The sequence below is a fragment of the Kryptolebias marmoratus genome, linkage group LG15, assembly GCF_001649575.2.
Source record: "Kryptolebias marmoratus isolate JLee-2015 linkage group LG15, ASM164957v2, whole genome shotgun sequence".
Taxonomy (NCBI): Eukaryota; Metazoa; Chordata; class Actinopteri; order Cyprinodontiformes; family Rivulidae; genus Kryptolebias; species Kryptolebias marmoratus.
In genome coordinates this window covers 8,573,567-8,597,483 of record NC_051444.1, presented here as the reverse complement: position 1 = coordinate 8,597,483, position 23,917 = coordinate 8,573,567, and the positions used below count along the sequence as shown (strand labels likewise).

General features: G+C 36.6%; 2 protein-coding genes across 4 annotated transcripts in view; one reads left to right on the top strand and one right to left on the bottom strand.

Annotated features, from left to right (window-relative positions):
* Window positions 1–3,342, bottom strand: part of myo1ea (myosin IEa) — a 44,334-nt gene extending 40,992 nt beyond the window's left edge. For both annotated transcript variants that reach the window (XM_017404831.3, XM_017404837.3), the window contains exon 1: window positions 3,114–3,342. In XM_017404831.3, coding sequence (XP_017260320.1) covers window positions 3,114–3,116 — 3 coding nt within the window. In that variant the 5' untranslated portion in view covers window positions 3,117–3,342. The remainder of the gene's footprint in view (window positions 1–3,113) is intronic.
* Window positions 3,343–5,969: 2,627 nt separating this feature from the next.
* Window positions 5,970–22,697, top strand: mtmr10 (myotubularin related protein 10). 2 transcript variants are annotated; one of them, XM_017405475.3, is made up of 16 exons: window positions 5,970–6,526; window positions 8,082–8,142; window positions 10,902–11,041; window positions 11,534–11,606; window positions 12,332–12,474; window positions 14,226–14,319; window positions 14,458–14,602; window positions 14,873–14,960; window positions 15,179–15,267; window positions 16,442–16,572; window positions 16,702–16,771; window positions 17,098–17,168; window positions 17,362–17,534; window positions 17,627–17,797; window positions 18,183–18,365; window positions 19,926–22,697. In XM_017405475.3, the coding sequence occupies exons 1-16, from the start codon at window positions 6,470–6,472 to the stop codon at window positions 20,535–20,537; spliced, it is 2,301 nt and encodes a 766-aa protein (XP_017260964.1). In that variant the 5' UTR covers window positions 5,970–6,469; the 3' UTR covers window positions 20,538–22,697. The 2 variants fall into 2 exon arrangements, with proteins under 2 accessions (XP_017260964.1, XP_017260963.1); XM_017405474.3 differs by having other exon boundaries at window positions 14,455–14,602.
* The last annotated feature ends 1,220 nt before the right edge of the window (window positions 22,698–23,917 follow it).

Genomic DNA, 23,917 nt, shown 5'->3' with positions numbered 1-23,917 from the left:
AATTAAACGAAATAAACATTTGAAATATATGAGTTTGTATGTAATGTATGAATATAATATACAAGTTTCACTTTTTAAATGGAATTACTGAAATCAATCTACTTTTTCATGATATTCTAATTTTATGACCAGCACCTGTAAAGTTTCATCTGGACTGAGCTGAAGGCCCGTCATTAACTGAGAGGACGAACACTGACTGCTGTGTGCCAACATGGAGCTATCAGACTCACAGCAGATAACCTGAACAGTGGTGCAGGAGTCTGACCTTGTTTAACATCCAGGAAAGGCACACATGCAAATTGGCGGCTATGACAGGACTCTGCTTGGTTCATGGTCTAGGAACCAGCAAAGAAAAAAAAACTAAACAGGCATCAGAGGTGAGACCGCAATCACAGGGTTATAGTGACACATTTTAAAGAAACATTTTACCCAGATTGACAAAAAAAAAATACTTAGTCACTATGACTATCTTTATTAAATTTACCTCGTTAAGATCTGACACAATGTATGTGTCAGTCTGAGCTCATTGAGACTTCACTAAACAGCTAAAAATATGTAACACTGCTGGCATTACTAAATGTGTGATAACACTCAGAACTTTTCACCTGACTTACAGTTAAATGTGGACTGTGGAATAACCACAGGGATTGCAGTCATATGATTTAAGAACATATAGGAAAATGTCCAAATAATCTCTCAGAGAGGGAGACTTTTGCACTTTGGCTACAAGTGATGCACCCTTTCCAGACCAGGCAATAGATGTTTTCTTTAAATAAATCTACAACGTACGCAGGAGCCAAAATGTGCAGGCACAGGAGGGGCAGCACAGTCATATGGGACACAGTTAACTAACCTGGAGGGAAAACAAAAGTGCAGGGCATCATTGTCTCACCAGAATCGGTTTATACCAGAGGTCTCACTGTCACCACTGTACAACTTACTGACGCAGCATGAACATGAAAACCAGCTTTTATTTTAAGTTTGTCATCCCACCTTTTCCTATGTCTCTGACAGTTAATTAGTCAGTGCTACTTGAGGGCAAATCCACCGCCCATCATAGGCAATACATGTACAGAATCACCATGAAAACACATCAATTTCCATAGTTAAGGCAGACACTTGGCTGAGTTTTCTAAATTTAAGCAGATAAGTCATGGAGTAAATGAATAAACAAGTATTAAGTTTTTTTTGTTGCGTGACAAAGATTACTTACTACGAGTAAGAAAAAATCAAGTTCTACTGAAAATTTACAACCCAATAACTATATATAAAAAAAGAGTGACATTTAAAGCTCAACAACCTCTATCAGGACAGCTTTGATTTACAGAGTTTGAAACATTTATTTGGCCAATTTATGAGCTTGTCTCTTCCACGATTTACAGCAAGTTGTACGGTGGAATACGTAAACACTCATGTAGATGTGAGACCGAGAGTGAGAGGCACAGCTGCAGGTATGAATAAACGGAGCTGATCAGGAGCAGAGTGAAGCGCAGAGACAAGCCTAACGAGTTCCCCAGGTCCTCAGAATGGGTGTTCATCCCGGTTTCAGACACAGGCCTGAAATTCCTGAGCAAAACTCTACAGCAGTGATGAAGTCCAAGCTTTCAGTCCAGAGGGGGTGAAGGAGCTCCTCAGTATGTGCATATCCCTGATGGAGAAACTAACGCAGACCACCTGCTGTCTAACTACAACTTGATTTTCAGCATCTGGCAAGAAAAAGATGTAGTGAGAGATGCTATTGTCTGCAGTTCCAGACAGTGATGGCAATCAGCCTCTTCTTGTTCTTCTACTTTCTGCATGAGGTAATACACTCCTTCCCCTATCACTGAAACAACTGGCAGAGTTATATCTGAGAGGCTTAAAGCATCTTTTTTCTCTTAGACGTACAGATTTAGTTGTATCAGTCATCACCTTTAAATGTATAAATCATCAGAGGGTTTTCTTTTCCAGACCATTCACTCTGAACCAAAAAAAAAGACACCTCCTGGGCAGAAAATAAAAATCTGCTTTAATATTCGTGATAACAGCTACACAAACTTAAATAAAACAGAGATGACGCAGGACGTTTCGTTAAAGTTTAAGTTCAAGTGCAGAGGTTTTAACGCTGACTGTACATTAAGCAACTTTTGTTGTTTTGTTTTTTTCCTTGGAACAACCTGACCTTCAGGTTCAGCACTCTCACTTAAGGTGAGAGAAGAAAACAGGTTTCGACCATTTGTTTAAAAAAAAAAAAAGAGCTCATTTTTTTGATGAAAACAGAAGGTTTAAAGATGAGCCAATGTTAGGAATTTTGAATTTCTCTTCAAAGGCAGTAACAACCTATATTTTGTGCGTTTTGGCCACTTTAAAAACACCTTTTAGTTAAACAGAGCACAATGGAGAAACCCCACCAAGTGATAAAAAGTCTGTATCGTAGCAGAAATTAGTTTTTTCACAGTGGAGAGAAACTTGGAGAACTGTTGTCAAAATATAGAGATGAGCTACACGGTCTGCCAGCTCTTAGGTGTGTCTGCTGCAGGGGTGGCATTCAGTCAGAAACCAGGAAAAACCTGTCTCTGGGCAAAGAGCTGACACACAACAAGCTGCTGCACTTACTGTCCACACTCCACCTGATGCATCCATCCTGGCAGACTAACCGGTTTGTTGAGGATAAGGCACCTGACTAATGGTTTTGTTTGGATTGACATTTTTGTGGGTGCCAGTCAGGAAAGGTCAGATTCAACAGCTCGGGCTTCTTCTGTCAAAATAATCTCCAGACAGCCATCAGGGGCGAAGAGCAGAAAAAGCAGCTCTGGGTCTGTTTTTATTTGAGATAAACCCAAAGTCTCATACTGATAAAGCAGTTGATATAAACATTTATTTCTCATGAGAAGGAAAAAGAACATAACTGAAAAGTCAGCTTGCTTACAGATAAAATTACCAAAAAGCAACTTAAAAAAATACTATTTTATTTGTGTATTTACAAAATAGAATATATTTTGCTAATTATATTAATTATATGCCTCTCCCCACCTTCTCTTTGGTTTTATAGGCGGTACAGAGGCTCTGAGGAATACATTTGGTCTATAATGACAAACTACTCAAAACAAGTGGGACCATAATATAACACTCACCATCCTCTAATCTCTCAGGCGCAGTTTTCTGTGTCGTATTCCCACGTTCCAGTAAATTTCTGCCTCGTTGAAGTTCGTAGGTGCTTAAAATAAATACTTATTCAGCCTGAAACCAAAATAAAATCCTAGTCTACGGGAGAAACTTCCTATAAAGCGCGGACAGCATGGATGCGGCTCCTCAGCTGTGTCCTCTGTCCATCGTTCCGTCCCACACTGACAGAGAGGCGGCAGAGTTTCTACAGAACCCTTAAACACCAGCTCCGAAACACAACACAGGAAACCGAGCCGCACGAGCCAATCAGCACGCCGGGTACTTAAATATTCATTAGGCTCTGGGAGCGGCGCAACTGGGCATGCGCACCATTCCCAGCTGAATGACGTCACCCCATATACCACTGTAAGCATACACATGGAAAGATATAACTAACTTCATGTTCAGCAACATCTTTACTCTTACTCTTCTATAAACATTTGTGGACTTTAATAACAAAAAACAATTATACTGTTAAACTAGAGAGACTGAGCTGCTTTTTAAGGAATAAATAGTTGTCACTTTTTTATTTTGTTGAGGTTTTAATGTTAAAAAGTATTAAATAAGGCAGTGATAAAAAAATTATTTGGGCATAAATTGGTATAACTTATGGGAAAATACATTATCTTGTCACATTTAGATATTTGCATATTTTATGTATGTAATGAATGAATTCAATATGAGATTGAATTTAGAGAAATAAAATTTGTACTGCTGTCCATTTTGTTTGTTTTTTTGTTATTGTTGTTCATTTTCTTGCAGTTATTATTATATTATCTTATATGCATCTGATAACTCTGTGCAGTTTCTATTTTTACATGAAGTTCATTAAAAGATACTATTAGAAAAGCCATCCTTTATTTGTGTTGCACATGAAACCACATACTCTTCATTTTAAAACAGAAAAGCCAAATATCTTTATCTTTTGAATGACGATTTTAATTATCAAATACTGTGTTTTGGAGTTGACAGACACATATTATGACAAAAAAAATCCCATTTGATTTTCTGACAAATAAAATACATAAAGTTCAGACTGAGGATCACTTTCATTTGATGTTGGGTTGTGATGACATGGGTATCACTTCTCTAATAGGCAACTTGTTTTGCATACAGTACACATAAAATAATGTTATTGATGAGTGTTTTATCTGTATCAAAACCCTAACATGTCTCCAACTCATGTGGACCATCTATAAATATTTGCACCAAGTTGCAATCCCACCAGTTTAAAAATGAAGGTAAACACAAGGGGAAGCATTCAGTTTTAATGTCTCAGGTAGGGACAAGGAGCTTGACAATGCACTGTGAAAATGAAATGTACTTAAAGAAAGAAAACAGAGGCATGCTTGAATGCATTAATCAAAATCTGACCTAAACATTTTAAAAATAAATAAATAAACACCCAGTATTTGCCACCTGACTGAAAAGATATACTGAATGTAAAAATGCCATGTGGTCAGTAAATCATTTATCACTAAATAAAAATGACAAAACCTTTGGGATGCATTTAAAAATGTTGTTTTGTCGCCATCTAGTGGAGAAAAGGCAAGATTGCATATTAGGATTAACGCAAGAACTGGGGCTGGGTGCGTCTGAACAGATATTAAAAGTCTGAGGTAATGTTTCCATTAGTTCTGCTATTATTGAGCAATAATATCCTTTAATATATTTACACTGTCAGTTTCTTTACAGTCCACCACTCCCCTTTCCCCTCATTGCCTCGTAGTGCCCACACATCTAGCCTATCTTAATTACCTTTAAATGCCAGACATTTTACCCACTGGTCATTAAAGTTGCTAAATATAAGCTTGGCTTTACCCTCCAGACTACCATGAGAAAAAAAAAATTGCCCAATCATATTTTCTTAAAAAATTCCTCAATCTTTGTAAGGTAATTATCCGCACCCCTTCAAATTTGGTATTATTGAAAAGCTCTGAGAAGTCTTCTGCAGATAGCAAAAAGAGTTAAATCAGTAGTATGCAGTGAGTGTGAAATATCCAGGTTTACAAATGTTCTCCACAGAGGACAAATTTGAACTGTTGCATGTCACTTCAGGCCAAAAAATATGCTTGTTTTTCAAACTTTTCATTGTATATGTAATGGTATGTTTACTTTGCTCTGACAACAAGTTGCAGCTTCAAAATGCAAGTAGCAGACCTGTGAATAAATTACTTTTTACCTGCCTAACTTGTAAAGGAATACTGAGCAGGCACACCTGTCTCTGAAATTGTTTTGTCAAGTGTCAAATAACATTTGAGCCCATTTGAAAAGGCCTCTTTGTTTTTTAGCAAATCCCTTGGAAGTAAATATTCCCCAACTAATCTAGAAGTCACCATATTTCAGCCAGTATTTTAACTTGTTTTTTAAAAAAACAAAAACAACTAATATTTCAGGTGTTTTGCCACTTGCTCAAATATTTACAAACATAATTAAGTGGCGTGGATGTTAATCAGTTAGAAAATTAAATTAAAACAACGGTGTTATGTTTGCCATTTAAGCATTTTTTAAGAAAAAAAAGTTCAACTATTATGGGAAAATGCAGAAAAACAAGGTCGCGAGCTTCCAAGGGACTGAGGTCAAATGCCTGATGGGATTTGTAGTCCGAAAGTGGTCAGCGTACTTTATGAACCCTGACGCGAAAGCTGCTCTAACTTTGAAAAATAAATGCTGACTCGTGTTTGCTGACACGTGCTGCAGCAGGTTTACGTTTCGTTCACGAAATGGGCAAAAATGGCTCATCTTACTGCGCTTTTGAGCCGTCGGGGGAACTCGAAGTCGGAAAGTCTCGGTAGGCAGCAACAGCAGAGCCCGGAAATAGGGCGGGACCTCGGCTCCCATGATGGCCGTTAAGTCGTTTGCAGCGTCAGGTACTGCGTTAGTTGAATTAGTTGGACTTTGAGGAAGTAAGTGAGGGTAACTTGTGTAGTAACAGGTGTAAAGAAAATGTAGGCCATTAGCTGACGCCTCGGTCTTTTTTTGGTTACAGTTGTATCTCTGCATACGGGACGATATTTAGAAACTTTATGTTGTAGTTTAGGCTAGCTAGCTAACCGAGCTAACGCCGACGTCTCAACGTTAACTCCTGTCAACTTTTCTGAGCAGCTACCGAGCGACTGTTTATCCAGACGGAGGAGTGTCTTCGTTCGCCCGTAATGTCTCCATGAATGTTTTTACACGCGGACGTTTGGGATTAACTCAGCTAAGGACTGACCAAAACTTTCCTGACAGCTTTACTTTTGAATTTTTCCCCCCCGGTGGCAGCAGAGAAACTCTGGCTCATTAACTTCATGAACATCGGCCACAGACAGGGCGGATAAATACAATGTTTTCTGTCAAATCTCCAAAACCAACTTTTAGGAGTTACCTTCCTCCTCTCCAGGTAACGTATCGGAGAAAGTGAAAGAATGTACTGGTTCAGGGTTTTGTTGTGAATTTAAAAAGTTTATAAAGTTATTAATATTAATAGATTAAACTCACTTGCTGTTAACTAAACTTTGCTTGACTAAATTAAGTATTGCCTAACTTGTATCTTCAATTCATAGATGTTAAGTTTTGTGCTCTACTTTAATTATTTCACATCTTTAAGGTACCAATTATGATAATGCAAAGGGTGTAAAATATACCAAACCAAGTGTCTTCAAAAATTTGTCTCTGCTGTCTGAAAAAACGCTGTTAGTAGCCTGGTCAACATTGATTTGAGTTATAGTTTTGTTTAAAAGAATCAACCACAAATTAAAATATCTGAGGAAAGAGTTAAAAAACATGAAACAGCATGTATATATCATAACTTAGGTTTTGATTCTTTCCTTTACTGTTGATAATCTCATAAGAATTCAATTGTTAATTATTATTTTATGGAGTACCTTCACTTGTAGTAAAGTATTTAAAACCGATTTATTCATACTTTTTACTTAAGCAAAGAATTGAGGGTATATAGCCTGTTTCCATCTCTAGTGTGAGTTACAACCTAAAGATACTGTTTTTCTTATTTTAGGAAATCTTGGTCACCATAATGCTTAGTAGTTTTTGGGGTGGTGTTTAACTACACATGCAACTTCTCCACAAAATGAAGTTTTCTGACTGATTACATTAACTTTGGATACATACAAGACAGTAGGATGCTGAACTGAATTTTCCTCTATACTCCTGCACAGTTCAGAGAAGTTTAAGAAAACCTAAACTTCAAAATCTCTGGTGGTTTTGATATCTTCTATAATTTGTTAAAGGGAACAAGCTCTTCTTTGCCTTGTTTTGCCTACAGGTGCATGGGTTTGTTTACCGACATGAGTGGAGGAATTCGACTGAACCAGAACAAGATTATTATTATTATTACATTCAGTTTTGAACTCACTGTCATATCATTAGCATAGTCTTTTTTTTAAAGTAGTAATAATCAGGAGGTTCAAGAGTTGCCCTTTAGGTCTAGGGTAACACTTTAACGTCCAAGTAATTCATTTACTTAAACTCCTATATTTGAGCTATAAGCACGCACAACTATCCCAATATTATTAGACCGTCAGTGTGTAAATAGTGTAGGGAGATGTTTATTTTTGGGGCATTAGCCCCCTTCTGTGAATGCTTGGCACCTAATTATTTTAACAAAGCTTGTACCAAGCTTATTGTCTCATACTGCATTCTGCGGTTAAGTGTTTAAGTAATATAAATTCACAAAACCAATCGGAACATGATCCTCGTTGTGGTTGTATGGTGTCTATGGCTTCATCTCAATTTGTAAATCCTAGTAGAAGTATGCTCTTCATGCAGTAGGTTTGCCTTCAGAGGATACTTAGATTTATTGCCTTTTTTTATGACACACAGACAAAACTGGTTGATAATTTTTTACCCCTTCTCTATGTACTGGCACATTATACCGTGGATTGCTCATGTCAAGTCAGCACATTTTTGATAAGGCGTGTTCCTTTTTTTTTTTCTAGACTGATGGGAAGACAACTGTTGCACCATCTATTAAAAAGTTGGAGCCGACATTACTTCCAGGTTAGTTTGTTTGTTGTGTTACTTTAAGAATTGGCAACATATTTTAACTGAGCTTTCATTTTATCAAAGGCATGCCATATATTTTTGGTATAACATCCTAAAGAACGTTATGTGAATACCAAGCCTAAAAACAGTGTTTATCTTTATATAATTCATTAAATATGTTTGCTTGGATCCCTGTTTAGTGTTAAATGTTTTTTCGACTCTTAATACTAACTTGCACATCTTGGTTTCATATTTTCTTTAGTGAATAATTTAATTTAAAAATAATTGCTTGATTATAAGGCTACTGTATACCATAGTGTTAATGTAAAAGGAAAAATGTGTAACAACTATTGTTATCTAATGGTTAAACTGGAGATGACAACTATCTCTGACGTTCTCCAGCTTTTAAGGAAAATAGAAGAAACAAAAACATCAGCCTGAATATCTTTTTTTTTCTTTCTCTTTCTGAACCATCAATCTCTGGAAAACCCACACCAATGTTTAGTTTATTTTCTAATTTCTTCAAGTTTTTGCTTCTTTAAGAGTGGCTTATTTTTACTCCAGTGCCTGTTTGGGCTTTTAATGTGCATTAAATATAATCCTTTAATGTTCAAATGTGTATCGTCAAACTTCTCACAAAACACTTATCATCATTGCAACAACAAGTTGGGCAAAAAAAAACATACTTCTGTGTTCCTTTTTGACCAGTAACATTATCCTTCTTCTCATCTGCTCCTCAATTAGGTATTTTGAGTTAGTAATAACAGCAAACTTATTTAACCAAATTGATTAGATACAAACTAAAGCGTGTATATTTAGGCTTAAAACATTTTCTCATAGATTATTATTTTTGTTAGACTATCTTAATACTAAAATAATATTTTTATGGTGAATTCCACCTAACCTGCTGCAGGAAAGTTTCTGAGGTGGTCGGGTGTGGCTCCCTTTAACGCTTCAAAAGTAGTTGGTCCAGTCTGCACAAAAGTCATGTCTGAAAAGCTCAGTGATACTTAACTCCCAGCGTTCGATTAAATGGAGCTTTAGGATGTTACTTTAATAACATTTGCAACGTTTGTTTCGTAAACATCACCAGTGGTGTCTAGATGTTTCTGTTTAATCTAAACAAGGCTGTTCTTTGTTGCAAAGATGCTTCATCATTTTGTCTGGTTATTGTGCATTTTTATTTTCAAGTAAAACCTGCTAGATTATTATACTTCTGCATTTTTTTTCTTTGGTTCCCCAGAGTCTCTCTGAGAAAAATTTGTTGCTCGCCAAAAACCTAACTGAGTAAATTTAATTTAAGTCAACATGACAACATTAACCTGCTATTGTTGGCTCATAAGGAAAATATTACGTAAGGGTTGTCCTCTTCTGCCTCTCTGTTTGGTGAGTCAGGCAGATGAACCGGTTTCATGATCAGGATCTCCATTTTTGACTGTGCAGTCTTGTTTGACTCCTCTGAGGGAGAGCTTTGACGTGACTGCAGTGACTCCACCCTGCTGCTTCAGTGCTTTGTCTGAATCATTTAGTCACCAAGTGAAGGGACAAAGATCATGTTACTCTTTTCTGCATTTTTTTTCATAACCACTAAGCACATTTGTGAAAAGCCTTGGCTTCCTGATTTGTGACATAAATATATAGTGTGTTAGCTTAGCATAAAAGGGCTAGTGTGTTTGCTTATCCATCCATCCATCCATCCATCCATCCATACCATATGCTCGAACCACCTCAACTGGCTCCTCTCGATGTGGAGGAGCAGCGGCTCTACTCTGAGTCCCTCCTGGGAAAACCGATCTTCTCACCCTATCTCAAAGGGAAAGCCCAGCTACCCTGCAGAGAAAACTCATTTCATCCAACTGTATCTGCAGTCTCTTTCTTTTGGTCACTACCTAAAGTTCATGACCGTAGGTGAGGGTAGGAACGTAGACTGACAACATAACTCCCAGGATCATTCAAGCACACAAACTCCTCCACCACGATAAGGTAGCGATTCACAAAAAAGGTTTACTTTTCCATTCCATAAAAAAAAAAGAAATTTAAAGTCGGTATGTGAAACAAAATTGTGGTGCATCTATGTTAAGTAAAAATTTAACTTGGACTAGTTGCACTTGTTTCCTACAAAGGGGTTTTTATAAAAAAGGCTTGTCTCTCAAAATAGCTGTCCTAATTTAAATAAAATAGGCCCGAGAACCTGGGTTCACACGTAAAATTTGCTCTGTTAAACATTGTCCTCTTTTCTGTCCAAAATGATTTGCTAAAAGGCTCCTGGTGCGTAGGCCAGTCTAACAGCCATTTTTTAAACAAGGGCTGGGTTTATTTTGATGAGTATCCAGAAAACTGTGACAGCTTCCCTCAGCTCAGTGTCACAGATTTTGTTTCTCTGATATGTTGTGCTTCAATCTGTTTGACTCCAGAGTTGTTTTGATCAGAATTTTTGTGCTTGACTGTTGAATAAAGGCTTAAAAATAATGTAAATAGTAAAACCCATCAGTCTTCATATTTGGAAAAACAGATTTTAACACTCCATTTTAACCATTGTACATTTGTGTGTACATAAAATAAATTTAATCATTTGAAACAGCAAATGTTAATGAGGTTCGGTTCAGATATTTCAATCTGAAACTGTAAAAAATGTGAATGTTTTCTGATGATAACTTTGTGCCTTAAATGTCTTCCTCTAATTTGAGATTTCTAAATGTGATTGCATGAAGTGCAACAACACTGCACAGTAACTCTGCAACTTCTTCTTTTTTTTAAATCTTCTTTTGACCCAGGAGAGATAGTAGTTAATGAAGCTCTCTTTGTGAAAAAGTGCATTGGCGCTGAGAGCAGCCAGAACGACCTCTGGGGGAAGTTGATATGCACCAACTTTAAGGTCTCTTTCATTCCTCAAGATGCCCCACCTAAGAAGCAGGTATTTGTGTAGATAGATGTCTCTAAAGCAGGCAAATGTTTTCATTTTAATGTTTTTCTGTTTTAATAATGCTCGTGTTTTCTTTTACTTTTATTTTGTCTTCCACAATATGGTATTTAACAAGGTTCAAAATGCAGAATGGAAATATTGGTTTATGGGTGTGTAATATAAATAAAAAAAAAAAAATATATATATATATATTAGTACACCAGTAAACATCACCTTATTTTTACACTAAGTGCATCTGTCAAAGAGGAAGGAAAACCTCCTTGCTGGTGATCGTACAAGAAGTGAGAGGACTGACGTCATTTCCATCTATGTGACAGATTGTTGGCATGTAATTAAATTCGACATGTGTGGCTCAATCTGAAGAACACAGCCCAACAACTAATATTTAATACAATACTTTATAAAGTTTTTGGAATAAAGCAGTCTTTTCAAGATGTTAATCTAGCTTCTTTCTTTTTTCTTTTTGCCATTGTTTTTGTATAGAAATCCCATTTGTCCCACGTGCTGCTTGGAGAGCATGACATCCCCCTGACCTGTCTGGAGCAAGTAGTTACAGGTACATCTGGTTCAGTGTTTGTAAACTAGCCACACCAAAAACACATAAACACACCAAACAATTATCTTTGAACAGCAGAAGTTTAAACTGAAATTAGTAGCTTCCTAAATGAGTCATTTGACCGAAGTAATCTAAGCAGGATTAAGTTAGAAGGCCCGGTCCACTTCTCATTATTCTTTGAGAGGCTGCTGGTGTCATTTGTTGTTTTTGTTTCTAGGCAGAAATCTGATAACATGATGTCAGAGTGAAGGCTCAGTTATCTTTATGTGTCAGTGCTGCCTGTCGCTGACGCTGCAAATGCAAACAGCTAGAGCAGGCTTTGTTGGGTTACAATGATGAAGCTCGAGGGTTTGTTTTGCCCAGTTTGTTTTTGACTGGTTTAAAATTTAACAAGGAACATCAGAGTTCCTCGTGACCAGACAGAATGAACTGATTGCAAGACTGTATGTTAATGATACAGAGTAAGAGGTGCTGGTTAGTCTCTTAGGTTTAACTGACCAGTTAGTCAAATCTTTGTAACTGTATTTGCTTGTAGGTCATTTTTGGAAATTAATTTTACCTTTGTGCAATTTTATTTTGGGCTCTTTTAAATGTTTTTTTTTTTATTACACATATCTAAATTTGATCACAACAGGAAATGCTCTGCATGTGCTATTATCGACGAGTGTTCTCTGTTGTGCAGTGTAAACTCTAACTTTCTCTTTTTTACTGTCTTTGTTTCTCAGTTAATGATACAAAGGGAAAGAAAAAAGTCCTGGGCTCCAACCAGAAACTAAAATTCAACCCCACAGAGCTCATCCTTTACCTCAAAGACTGGCGTATTATACGCTTCTGCTTTCATGAGGCTGGGCCTGAGACTTCAAAAAAAGTGAGTTATTTCCTTGTTCACTCTGCTTCCCATTTCAGTAACTTGAGGTTACTGAAGTTAAAACTGTCAGTATACACGTAAATTGATGCACACAGACAATGGGGATGAAAGCAAATATGGGTAAAATTTTGAGTGTCTCAAAATAATAATCAGAATTTCAAAATGGAAAAAAAGTAAATACTCAGCAAAAGTTTAGAGGTCCAACTATCAACAAATGTTTTCAGACAGGCATGACTATTTGTTAACCTAAATAAACCCAAATATTTTTTCTAATATATCCACCAATAAGCTGTTGCACAGACTTTGACTGCTTTTGTCAGTTTCCTTTGCTCATTTCATTTTATTGTTGGATTTTAAAGGTAAAATTATTCCTTTTCTGACTCCAGTTTGTGAAGTCACTGTTTGGTACTGGTGCCACAGCCACAGGGATGTGTGATAATAGCATCTCAGTTTCTATGTACAGCTGTGTCACATTCCATTTAAATGGAAATGACCATATTTTCAGGAAGCATATTCATTAGACAAACAACAAAGGGGCATTGTGAACAATAGTCTTTTATGGTGAAGGAAACAGAATTTAATCCTGATTGTTGGAACAACTGGCTGTGTGAGTCAGACTCATCTCCTATAAAGAAACAAAGCAAACAGATGTTTAATTCTTTACACCAGCACTCAGTTTAGGAAGGAAAAAGGAATCCACTCTAAATTTATATGTATTATTTAGTATTCATACTTGGAAGCTATCTTGGCATGGTCCGTTCGTCTGTCTGTATGTCTGTCTGTGGACAATTTCTTGTCTCCAAGCTCTAAATTTCTAATCTTTTAACATTTTAATTAATCTGACTATTTTCTGACGGGCGGATTATGTACCTTTGGCAGTACTCTTGTAAAATAAGGCCTATAAATAAATGTGATTTTGTGAATTTTATGCAGGATGCCTAGAGCCTCATCAGAAAGTCAGAGGATTTTCTCTTTTTACAGAGAGCTTCTGTCATGTACATGAATTTAAATAGTTACAGGTCTGATCTCTCCTGTTATCTGTGAGCAGTTTTTAATGTATGAATTGGTGTGTTTGCAGCACTACAACATATATTTACATTATGTGCACAGTTATAAAGAACTTGGAATAAGAAATGAGAAGTGCCTTACCCTGCCCTTACAGTACAGGGCAGTGAAATGTGTCTACTCTCACTTTTTATGAGTTTATTCATGGACACCATGTATGTAATTACAGTATGAACCTAAAACTGGACTTGGGTCTTTTTTTGAACTCTTTTATATATGGATTTTGCGAGGCCTATAATAGCTCATTTTGCCATAGGAAATTACAGAGTTGGGAGCAGCGTTTTATATATATTTATACACACACACACGCTCATGCATGCACACACTCACACACACGTTTTTGTGTCCTCTGGTGTTGTTCACGGCTTAATGGACTGCTTTGTTAGACTCTAAGCCAACAGAGAGATTCAGTCCTGTTACCCAGATCAGTGTGCCGTCTGTCAGACTTTTGCTTTTTCAGGTTTCACTCATGTTTGTGGTGTTCTGATTAAAGCACAGGCCTTCGAGTTTATTTTAGCACTCAAGAATGAGCTTTGGGTTCTGGAGCTGAAATGTTGCCACAAAACCAAATCTACCTTTTTACAAGTAATCTCACTATTCAGTTGTTCTGTTGTTGTACAGGTGAATGACAGTCGTACCAGTGAGCTGTGTGTCTCATAGAAAAATGTTTCTTCATTTTATTACAGGTTTGCCTTGCTATTGCCCACTATTCCCATCCAGCGGATCTTCAGCTACTGTTTGGCTTTGAGTATCAAGGGCGGCGATACCATGAAGCTAAAGGTAAAGGAACTAAATAATAAAAAAATACTTCTATTCCTTTGTTTTTAAATTACCCAACATGATCTTGTTGATTTAAGGTAAAATTAAATTTACAAAACTAGAGATTTGCATTAATTTATTTTTTTTCCTCCCCAGAAGAGCATGTCAATGGCTCAAACCCAAAAGGAGGATTACAAACTCCTATTTTTGACTGCCCATCCGACTGGGATCGGGAAATCAAGAGAACCGGTGCTTCTGAGTGGAGGGTCTGCTCCATCAATGAACATTATGGCATCTGTTCAAGGTTTGTAAATCATGTTGTTTGTAAAGCATATCTGTGCCGACTGCCACTGGTTTTAGTTGTAAGGCACATTTTTAAGCTGCCTTAATCTAAATAAAACAAATGTTATCTGCAGGTTTTGATTAATACTTAAAGATATTTTTATCCACAGCAACAGTTAAGGTTTAGTGCTAAGACGAGATGAGTGTCATTTAAAGGATTATTTTTGCTCTGTTTTTGTTCAGTAAAATTTGATGTTGTATAACACCTGTCTGATTCTGAATTCCTCGTTAGCCTTCCAGAGCACTTTGTGGTTCCAGTTTCTTTGGCAGATCAAGATCTAAAGCAGTACGCTTCATTCTTCACTGATGGCCGCCTCCCTGTGAGTAAGCTCTGATATTTCCATCGATTGTGTACTCTTTTACAAACTTTACTTACAAATTCTATTTATGCATTTCATTTTATTGTTATTGTTATAATTTGCCAATTTAAAATCCACGAACAGTGTTGGCTCAAATGAGTACCTGCTGAGTTCACGTTGAGTTCAGTTAATTGAAGCATCTTGTTTTTTTGTTTGTTTGTTTTTATTCCTTGTTGTAGATATGGTGCTGGAATCACCCTAATGGGAGCGCTCTTATCCGCATATCCAGCATAACTGAACAATTAGGTCAGAGGAAGTTTGATCAAAGGTAATCAAAATATATATGTTTTTTTAATTATTATTATTGTCAGAGAGCAGATCATCTGCCAAAGTCAGTCTAGTTCACAATTGCCAAATAAAATCACCTGGATCTCAGATCATGTTTCTTTCTTTCTTCAACTTCTTCCTTTTCAGAGTATTTTCTAAAAAAATGGGCTTGGTAGTTTTTGTATTATTTTGATGACATGCTGACAAATAGTTCTGATTAAATACATTACATTTTGGCTGTTGTCTTTTATGTAGATTTAAATGTGTTTTTGATTTAATCTGGTCTAGGCTTGCTTTCAGTAGCAGCCAGTTAATGTTCATCTGAAATATATTGAGATGGAGTCTATCTTTAGACATGAGTTTTTAATAATTAATAGGTTTACAAAACACTCTTGACTTATGGAAAAGTTAGCAATTTGCTTTCGGTATTTTTACAGGACAGTATTTTTTTTTTTTAATGTGGAAGATTAATTGTTTTTCCAGACTATTGTTTTCATTTTGTAATAAAAACATTGTAATAGATAAATTGCTCAAGCAAGCTGGGTGTCACATTGAACGATGAACAAATTCAACGTAATTTGGTTCATCTGCCACAGTAAGCATTGAGTTAAATATTTTATCAATTGGTGTCTGTTTCTGAGATTTATAGATGCCATGGGTGGCTGTGCCCCAGGTGATGTAATGAGTTAATGACAAGATCTACACTTTAGTCCACAGCTCCTACATACATGCTGGGTCTTGCATCACATTTCATTGATGTGTGAATGTGTTTAAAGGTGTATCATTTTACTGTATATATATATATATATATATATATATATATATAATACAACTTATTGTTCACAAGTTGGCTAACTGTACAGCTTATCTGCTTTTTATGTATTCCTTTAAATGGGAACATTATTTTGCAAATTGATGGTGTTTCCGTGCTGTCCATATTTTGTGTATATTCTGTTTTTCGTGGTGTTTTCAAGCTTTCAGAAAATCTTACCATTTTACAAACTTTTTCTATGAATTTACAGTTAATGTTTCTAACTTAATATCAGAAATGGCCCTAAAAAAATCTAGTGACATTTTAAAGCCTGGAAGAGAATTAAATTTTGAAATCAAAAATGTTTATTAGGAACCCTGAGTTAAACTAATCACTGTGCTCTTATCATGTTGTGCTGTTGCAGAATCTTCAATGCAATCAAGAAAAGCCACCCACTGAGCGAGGACCTCATTAGGGCAGATATGGATAAAAATCTGCCTAATATCCAGGACATCCAGTCTGCTTTTGTTAAACTAAAGCAGCACTGCATCTTAGGTGAGCTCCTTGGAAACTTTTGGCCCTTCGGTCCCTGTTTGAAGTCTAATTTGACATGCTTTCCTTTGTTATGGAAATGACATGAGTGTGCACAGTTTTGTACAGTCATTGGCTGCTTTGATTGTGCAGATCCTTTCGATGAGACTGAGGAGAAATGGTTGACAAACCTTGAAAACACACGATGGCTGGAGTACGTCAGGTATGCAAACAAGCTCTTATTTCTTTATAAACTGTCAGTTCTGTGGCAGTTTCAAGGAATCACTTTATAACTCCCTTTACAATCTTTACAATGCAGTAACCTGTAAAAAAAAAAAAAATCTGATTCTTACTGTGTTATATTTGGATTGAAGTTCTTTTGTTTTTCTGAAAAACTTACATTGGTACAAAAATTGAGTATTTAGTTTGCCACCATACAAAAAAAACAAAACAAAACATGATAAAGTGTATTTAAATGTAATGTTCAGGTTTTAAAGCTATTAGGAAGAAATGTTTATAATGTAAGTTCTTTTTTTTGTGTAATTTAAGGATGTTTTTAAAACAAGCAGCAGAAATTGTGTACTTCTTGGATGGAAAGAATGCCTCTGTTCTTCTACAAGGTAATGTTTTGGGTTTTTTTGTAAAAGTTACATTGGTCAGTGGTCTTCTCAGTTGTATGATACATGAACACATGGAGCTTAATTTGTGATATTACAGCAGAGTTTGACTATAGATGACACTGTGTAACATATGAAATATATTGTTTGACAAACAGTTTTTTTTCCCCTCATGACTCTTTCTTCACTTGCACAGAGGAAGAAGACAGAGACCTCAACTGTGTGGTGTCCTCGCTGGTTCAAATCATGTTGGACCCTCACTACCGCACCCTGATTGGCTTTCAGAGTTTGGTGCAGAAGGAGTGGGTGATGGCCGGCCATCGCTTCTTGGAGAGATGCAACCACCTGAAGAAAAATGACAAAGAGGAGGTATTCCTCATGAAGTAGATGAAGCTTTTCATATGTTGTAAAACTCACTTTTTTTTATTCGCTCATCTGTTTTTCTCTGTTCTCTTTATCAGTCTCCACTGTTCACATTGTTCCTGGACTGCGTGTGGCAGGTCATGAACCAGTACTCAGTGGCATTTGAGTTCTCAGAGGTCTATCTGATTCTGTTGAATGACAGCATGTGGGTCCCACTCTTCAGCACTTTTCTCTTCAGTTCTCCTAAACATCATGCTCAGGTCCTAATGGTGAGAAATTAAACGTATGATCAAATGTCAGTTTGGTTGAGTTTTGTGAATAAACATTGAAATGCAACAAAGGAAGGACAAAGGTTTTTTTTTTAACAAGATTTTCCCCAAATCCAACCATAAAACATGTCAACAGATATTGTAATAGGCAAAATGAAAAAAGTAAAACAATAAGGCTGTCAAAATAAATTTATTTAAAACTTTTATTTTAATGATTGCATCCAAATGTATTATTAAAAAGAAAAAGTGGAAGATTGATAAAGGTTAAGATATTTGTATGCTGACTGTGGGGTTTTGTGGTTTATAAGGATTTTTTTCTTCTTTTTCTTCTGTGTGTGCCATAACTTTCAGAAAATATAACACAAGTATGTTCTTCTCTTTACAGGAGTTTATCAAGAACAAAGCCATCCCTCAAAGAGAGGACCAGAGCGTGGTTTTCCCTCCTGTTTGGGAGTGGTCACAGCAGTTCTCCAACAGAGAGCAAACCCTGTTTTCCAACCTCCTCTTTGTTGGCAGAGGAGCTGCCGCTGTACAGAAAGGAGAAGTGAAAAACTTCAGACGCATAAAGGTATGCAACGGGCTGTAAATACCTGGCTTTATCGTGTGTCTCCAGTGATTCAGTCATAAGTGCGTAGCTGTAAGATTTAACTCGGAGCTCAGAGTTGGCCTTGTAGACACTGGTTATACTGTAAACACAAATGTTCCCTGGGACACATCTAATCACCTGATCTGACTTAAACTGGGTTTATGATGGTGTTTTTGCCAGGTGTTTAGGGAAAATATCCTTCTTTTACTGTATTTTCACATTAGTGAACAGAACACATTTGAAGACAGAGCCAACACTTTATTCGTCCTGTGGATCCTGGAGGCCAGATGCTCATTTGTTCCTTTAAAACCGGTGCTTTTAATGTAATATAAATCAGCTTAAAGTGTGTTACTGCCCAAGGTTTACTCATCCCATCCAGTGATTATTGCTTTTACAGTTTTCAGGGACTGTTTTGATTTAATTTTTCAACTTGAATTTCTTCATTTTTACATATTCTGAAATATTTTTTATAATACAAGTATAAATCTGACACATGATTATCTGTTTTAATGATGATTTTGTCACTGAATATAATAAATTAGGTGGGTAGATTAATTACACAATGGTTGGTTATTTGTAATGAACTATGTAACTTCTGCTCTATATTTTGTGATCAGATGAGCAAAAGGCATGTTAATGTCAGGTGTAACCTGCTTTAGTAGCTTTGTATTAGCACATTGCAGTGCTATTTCTTTTTTGACTACTTTTGTTGTCGTTTTACTTTAGCAGTTGTCATCACATCTGCCATCTTCTTGATTCTCTTAGATTTGTTTTGTTTCGTAAAGCCAGCTCAGTTACATAGTTCACACACCTAATACTAATAATAATAATAACAGGTCAAGTGAATAACACTCCCCAAACAGGACAACAAAGGGGAGTGCAAGAACTTAATGTTGCTTAGAAACGGCTCAAAGAACAAAACAGGAAGCAGTACACGCAGCCTACATTCTCCAAAATCTCAATTTAATGAAGCTTCTGTAGAAATTAACCCACAAAGAGCCCACCCCACAACAAGAACAAACAGGATCTATAAATGCTGCCTCAGTGTCAGACCCTCTCCCCACTAATAAAGGCAAACTCAACTGATGAGAACCAAATAAACCTTTAAAAGTATTGTCACCAGTGACCTGAGGAGTGATTAGCAGCAGTTTCAGAAACAACTGAATGTTTTTGTCTTATGTAATGTAGTACATTTCAAAGTCGTTGTCCTCAAGTAGTCAAATCATTCCTATAAAAAAGCCTTTTATGTCTTCACACTTTGCCACCAAATTGGACTTTTTTTTTAGTTCAGACTGTAATGTGTTCTACAAAAACGCATAAGCTGGCTTCTCAGTTGATTTCAGTCCATGAGATGACTTTACACCCCAAATACAAGACCTTGAATTCAATTTCAAAGGAACAAATTATTGCACAAAAATGATTAGTTTTCAGAGTTGGATCCTTCTGTACCTGAAAGCTTCAGAAACCTGGGAAGAGTTCATCTTGCTCTTTTTGCCCTCAACCCTTCAGTCCTAATCTAATCCCGTGCTTTTCCTCCAACAGAAGACCTACAGCTCTTCAGTACGAGGAACAACCACATCCCAGCAGAATGGACAAAGGGCTCAAGAGATCGCATTGTCCCGGCGGGGTTCTCTGATCACGGAGCTGAAGTCTGAGTTCTCACCAGTGAAAGATGAAAGCCCATCAGAACGCTACTTCAGGGACTGGTTCTCTCGATCTGTTAACATGCAGGGCCTCCTGATTCCCGTGCTCCTGCCTACACATGTGGTTCTCTGGAAGCTCTTCTTTCTACGCTGGGTTCCTGAATCCTGTATTCCTAAAGGAGGCCCCGCTGCGTACTACAACAGCCTGTCCCAGCTGGCCAATGAGATTGAGACGCTGCAGAGCAAGGTCAGGCAGTACAAAGGACCAGTCACAGAGAACAGTCCACTTCCAAGCCCAAGTGGGTCCCCTTCAGACAAAAGAGGTGTGTATTTAAAGGCCAGTTCTCCAGACGACCCACCTACAGATCCAGACCTCCTTACCTCCTCCTTTCCTTTCAACCCTGTGGGAAACCTGTGTTGGCGAAGTGTCCAAGGGACTCCCATTAGCAAATTTCTGACTGGGGCGAAGACCTGGCTCTCAACGGAGACTCTTACTAATGAGAATTTCTGAAGAAATGACGTTCTTATATTGATTTTTTTGTTTTGTTTTTGGTAATGTCTAATTGGGTTACTTTCTTGTACCTCTTTCTTAAATCCCAACATGAAAACGGTTTAACTGTAAATGGCTAGTTTGAACTTCTGATTTAAAATGGTGTATATGCTACAATGTGCACCATTGAGGCTGCTTCCAAATCTGAGGTAGTTTTTAATTTGAAGCATCATCTACTGTCGTTAAGGAATTCAGATTTTTTTTTTTTTCATGGCATCCTTCTTTCTGACCAGTGATTTCTTCCAGTCAAAGCTTACCTGCTTAAAATCAATGTGATGCAATTCACTAAACACTGATTTTCAAAAAGTTGTTTTTTTTCTTGCCATCCTAACAAGAGTTATGTTTATTTCTGCTTTTTTCTATATATTTTAAAAAGGGCAAGAGGAAAAGCAACCCATCTGACAGGAGTTCTGCCATGTGGTTGATTTGAACAATATCTGGCCTAGTTGAACGTTTCAGGCTCTATTCTTTTCCAGGATTGTGGTTTGCTCCAAGTTCTCATATTTTATTGGGTGTTTTATAATAATTAGTAAATGTTTTGGTGTCAGGGTCTAACTTTGTAGGTTTTGTTTGTCGCTTCATAATGCAGTTGATTCTGAGGGGAGGCAGAGCTGCACAGACTTCAGTCGGTGGTAGATATAGTCTGTTCTGCTTTGAAGGGCTTTGGATTAATGTTTAAAGATGCCTTCTGGTAAGGCACTGAGGCAAAACTGTTCACATGAACAGCAGCTGATGGGGGGAAATATTTGAAAGAAAAGGGACAACTTTGAGATACGTCAGTCTCAAATTTAGACAAGAAACTTTCAGACGGTAAAATTACTGTTTCAGTGGGGATGACCTGGTTTCCAGACAGCACCTTAACAAGAAGTCATCTGGATTCAAAGTCTGAGAAATGTTTCTGTAACGTGTCCGAATCATGAGAATATAAGTTAATTAAGTTTATTGTGGTAGAGATTGAAAGCATTAACTGTGTACACTGTTGAGCATCATTTATCGTGATTTTCTTGAACTTTTTTTTTTTTTTTTACTGAGATGATTATGATAGAAAACAAGCTGAAGTTAAAGTTTTTCTCAGGCAGGATAAAACTAAGCTTCAGAGATGCTCCTTGTCATTATTAAAGCTATTAGAGAAATTTATTTGTATGCATATCCAAACAAAAAAAATTTTTTTTTTAAAAACCCTGCTTACTAGACAACCAGCTAATCAGTGGACTGGAGACACATCTGGGAAAATTTTATCATTCAGAGCCCTTAAAGTAATTCAGAAACTAAAGCTGTGTAATGTGTCTGAGACAACACAGTAATTGATATTAAAATGATTTTGTAAAACTGCATATATTCGTCTCTTTACACAGAAGCTTCCATCCTGTGATCCTCCATTGACCAGCAAACCTGTAATTCTTTGGCAATAACTAATCCAGATGTGTCTCAGTGTTGTGTTTAATGTGAGGGCAAACCTGCACTCCCAAAAGCTATTAATTGCACATTTTACCCAGAATATAGGATAGAGTATTTTTAAGACTGTTGTTGAATATAATTTTGGCAAATACTATAAATACTGTATATGAGTGAAATCTTTCAATTCATAATTTTGATTAATGGTACTAAATAACTTTTATCTTGGATTTAGTCCTTATATTTTATTAAGATATATTTATATACTGTTTTTTAGTGATGTTTAATGTTGCACTCTGCTGTAAATGTATGACGGCTGTTCCTCCTTTTGTGGCACAGTTTGATTTTGATGATCAGCAGATGTATTTATTCAATTATGCAAATGTTTTCTGAGAGGGAAGCAGTTCCTACTGCTCATCTTCTGTGCCTTTTTGGGAAGTTTTGACTGTTTTTTTTGTGACTGTATTCTAAATCTGATGACTTAATTTAGTTTGTTTTTTTTAAACTGGTGACATTTAATGAGTCTGTAAATCTAGTAAGATTCAGGGGGACTGCACTGAAACTGTTTTTGCTAACAGAACATGTATAGTAACAAATCAATACATTAGTTTTCAAATTAAATTGTATTTTGGGTTTTATTTTGCTAAGAACTTTACAATGAAAAAATAAAATCTTATGTAACTGAGAAAATTAAGTCTTTGAGATTAAAAACATCTATTACACGCATCGAAATGACTTTTGTTTACACACAAATCAGACCTACTGAGGTAAGTGTTCATAGTTTGTTTTACTTTTTAAAAACACCTAAACTCAAATAACTTTAAGGTTTTATTCATCACTGAAGTTGAATAACAAGAGAATGGTCATAAGGGAAGTTAAGGCTGGGGGAAACTGCTGCTAAACAAAAATGAGAATTGTTTTCAGAAGTACGCCTTTCATTGGGTGCAGCGCTCAACATACAGCATTAATTGTTAATATCAGCACCTTTAGAGACTTTTAAATGCAATTTAAAACGCTCAAAACAATGTACAAACAAATATTAAAAACCAGTGACTGAATGTGGAGCAGTGATTTGGTCTTCTGACGGTGGTGATTACAGCATTCAAGTCCTAAATCTTGCCTAAACCTCAAATATCTTCTTTAACTTTTGATTTTAACCTCATTTTACACAATCTATTTAAACGCTGAAATTTAGTGAGCAGTGGGATCACAAAGCTGTTTCCGGATCCACAAACATCCTTCTAAAGGCTTAACATTCCTTAAAGAAATGCATATCACCTGCTGCCAGAGTGTTACGCTGAGAAATTATGGAGTTACAGCTTTTTTTGGTTAAATATTGAAAATCTGTGCAATTACCACATTAAGGTTTAGCTCAGTATCTGTAAAACTGACTAAGTTGTCTCCTTTTTTGTGGCTGGCTGATTTCACTCGGCTGTGTTGACCATCTTGACACCGAAAGTTAATTATTCACATACAACCAATGATTCATTAGAATCTGTTCACTAGCTCATGAGATATTTTGCTTACATGACAGACAGTCGACCACACGCAGGCAAAAACACAAATAACTGCTCAGTTTTTGCAGAGGCTGGTTGAATACTGTCTGAATAAATGGAACCAGAAGAATGTTAACAAAACTAAGAGCTAAAACTGCAAGTGTATGGCAAGGGGGCTATTTACATGTTCTTGTGAAAGAGTTGCATTGGTTGCTTTTTTAAATACTCAATTAGTTGAATAGTCAGCAAGATTGAACTTCTGCACTCTTAAATGTTTAATGGTTACAAATATTCATTGTGTAGGCTGAATTAAATGCAGAATCCAGACGAACGGCAGATATTAATCCTCACCTTGTCTCTGCCTCAGTATTGTTCAGTCTTTGAACAAACATTTTAGCAAGTCATAGCAGTGAAAGCACTGACATGACTTTGTTTTAACTTCTATAATGT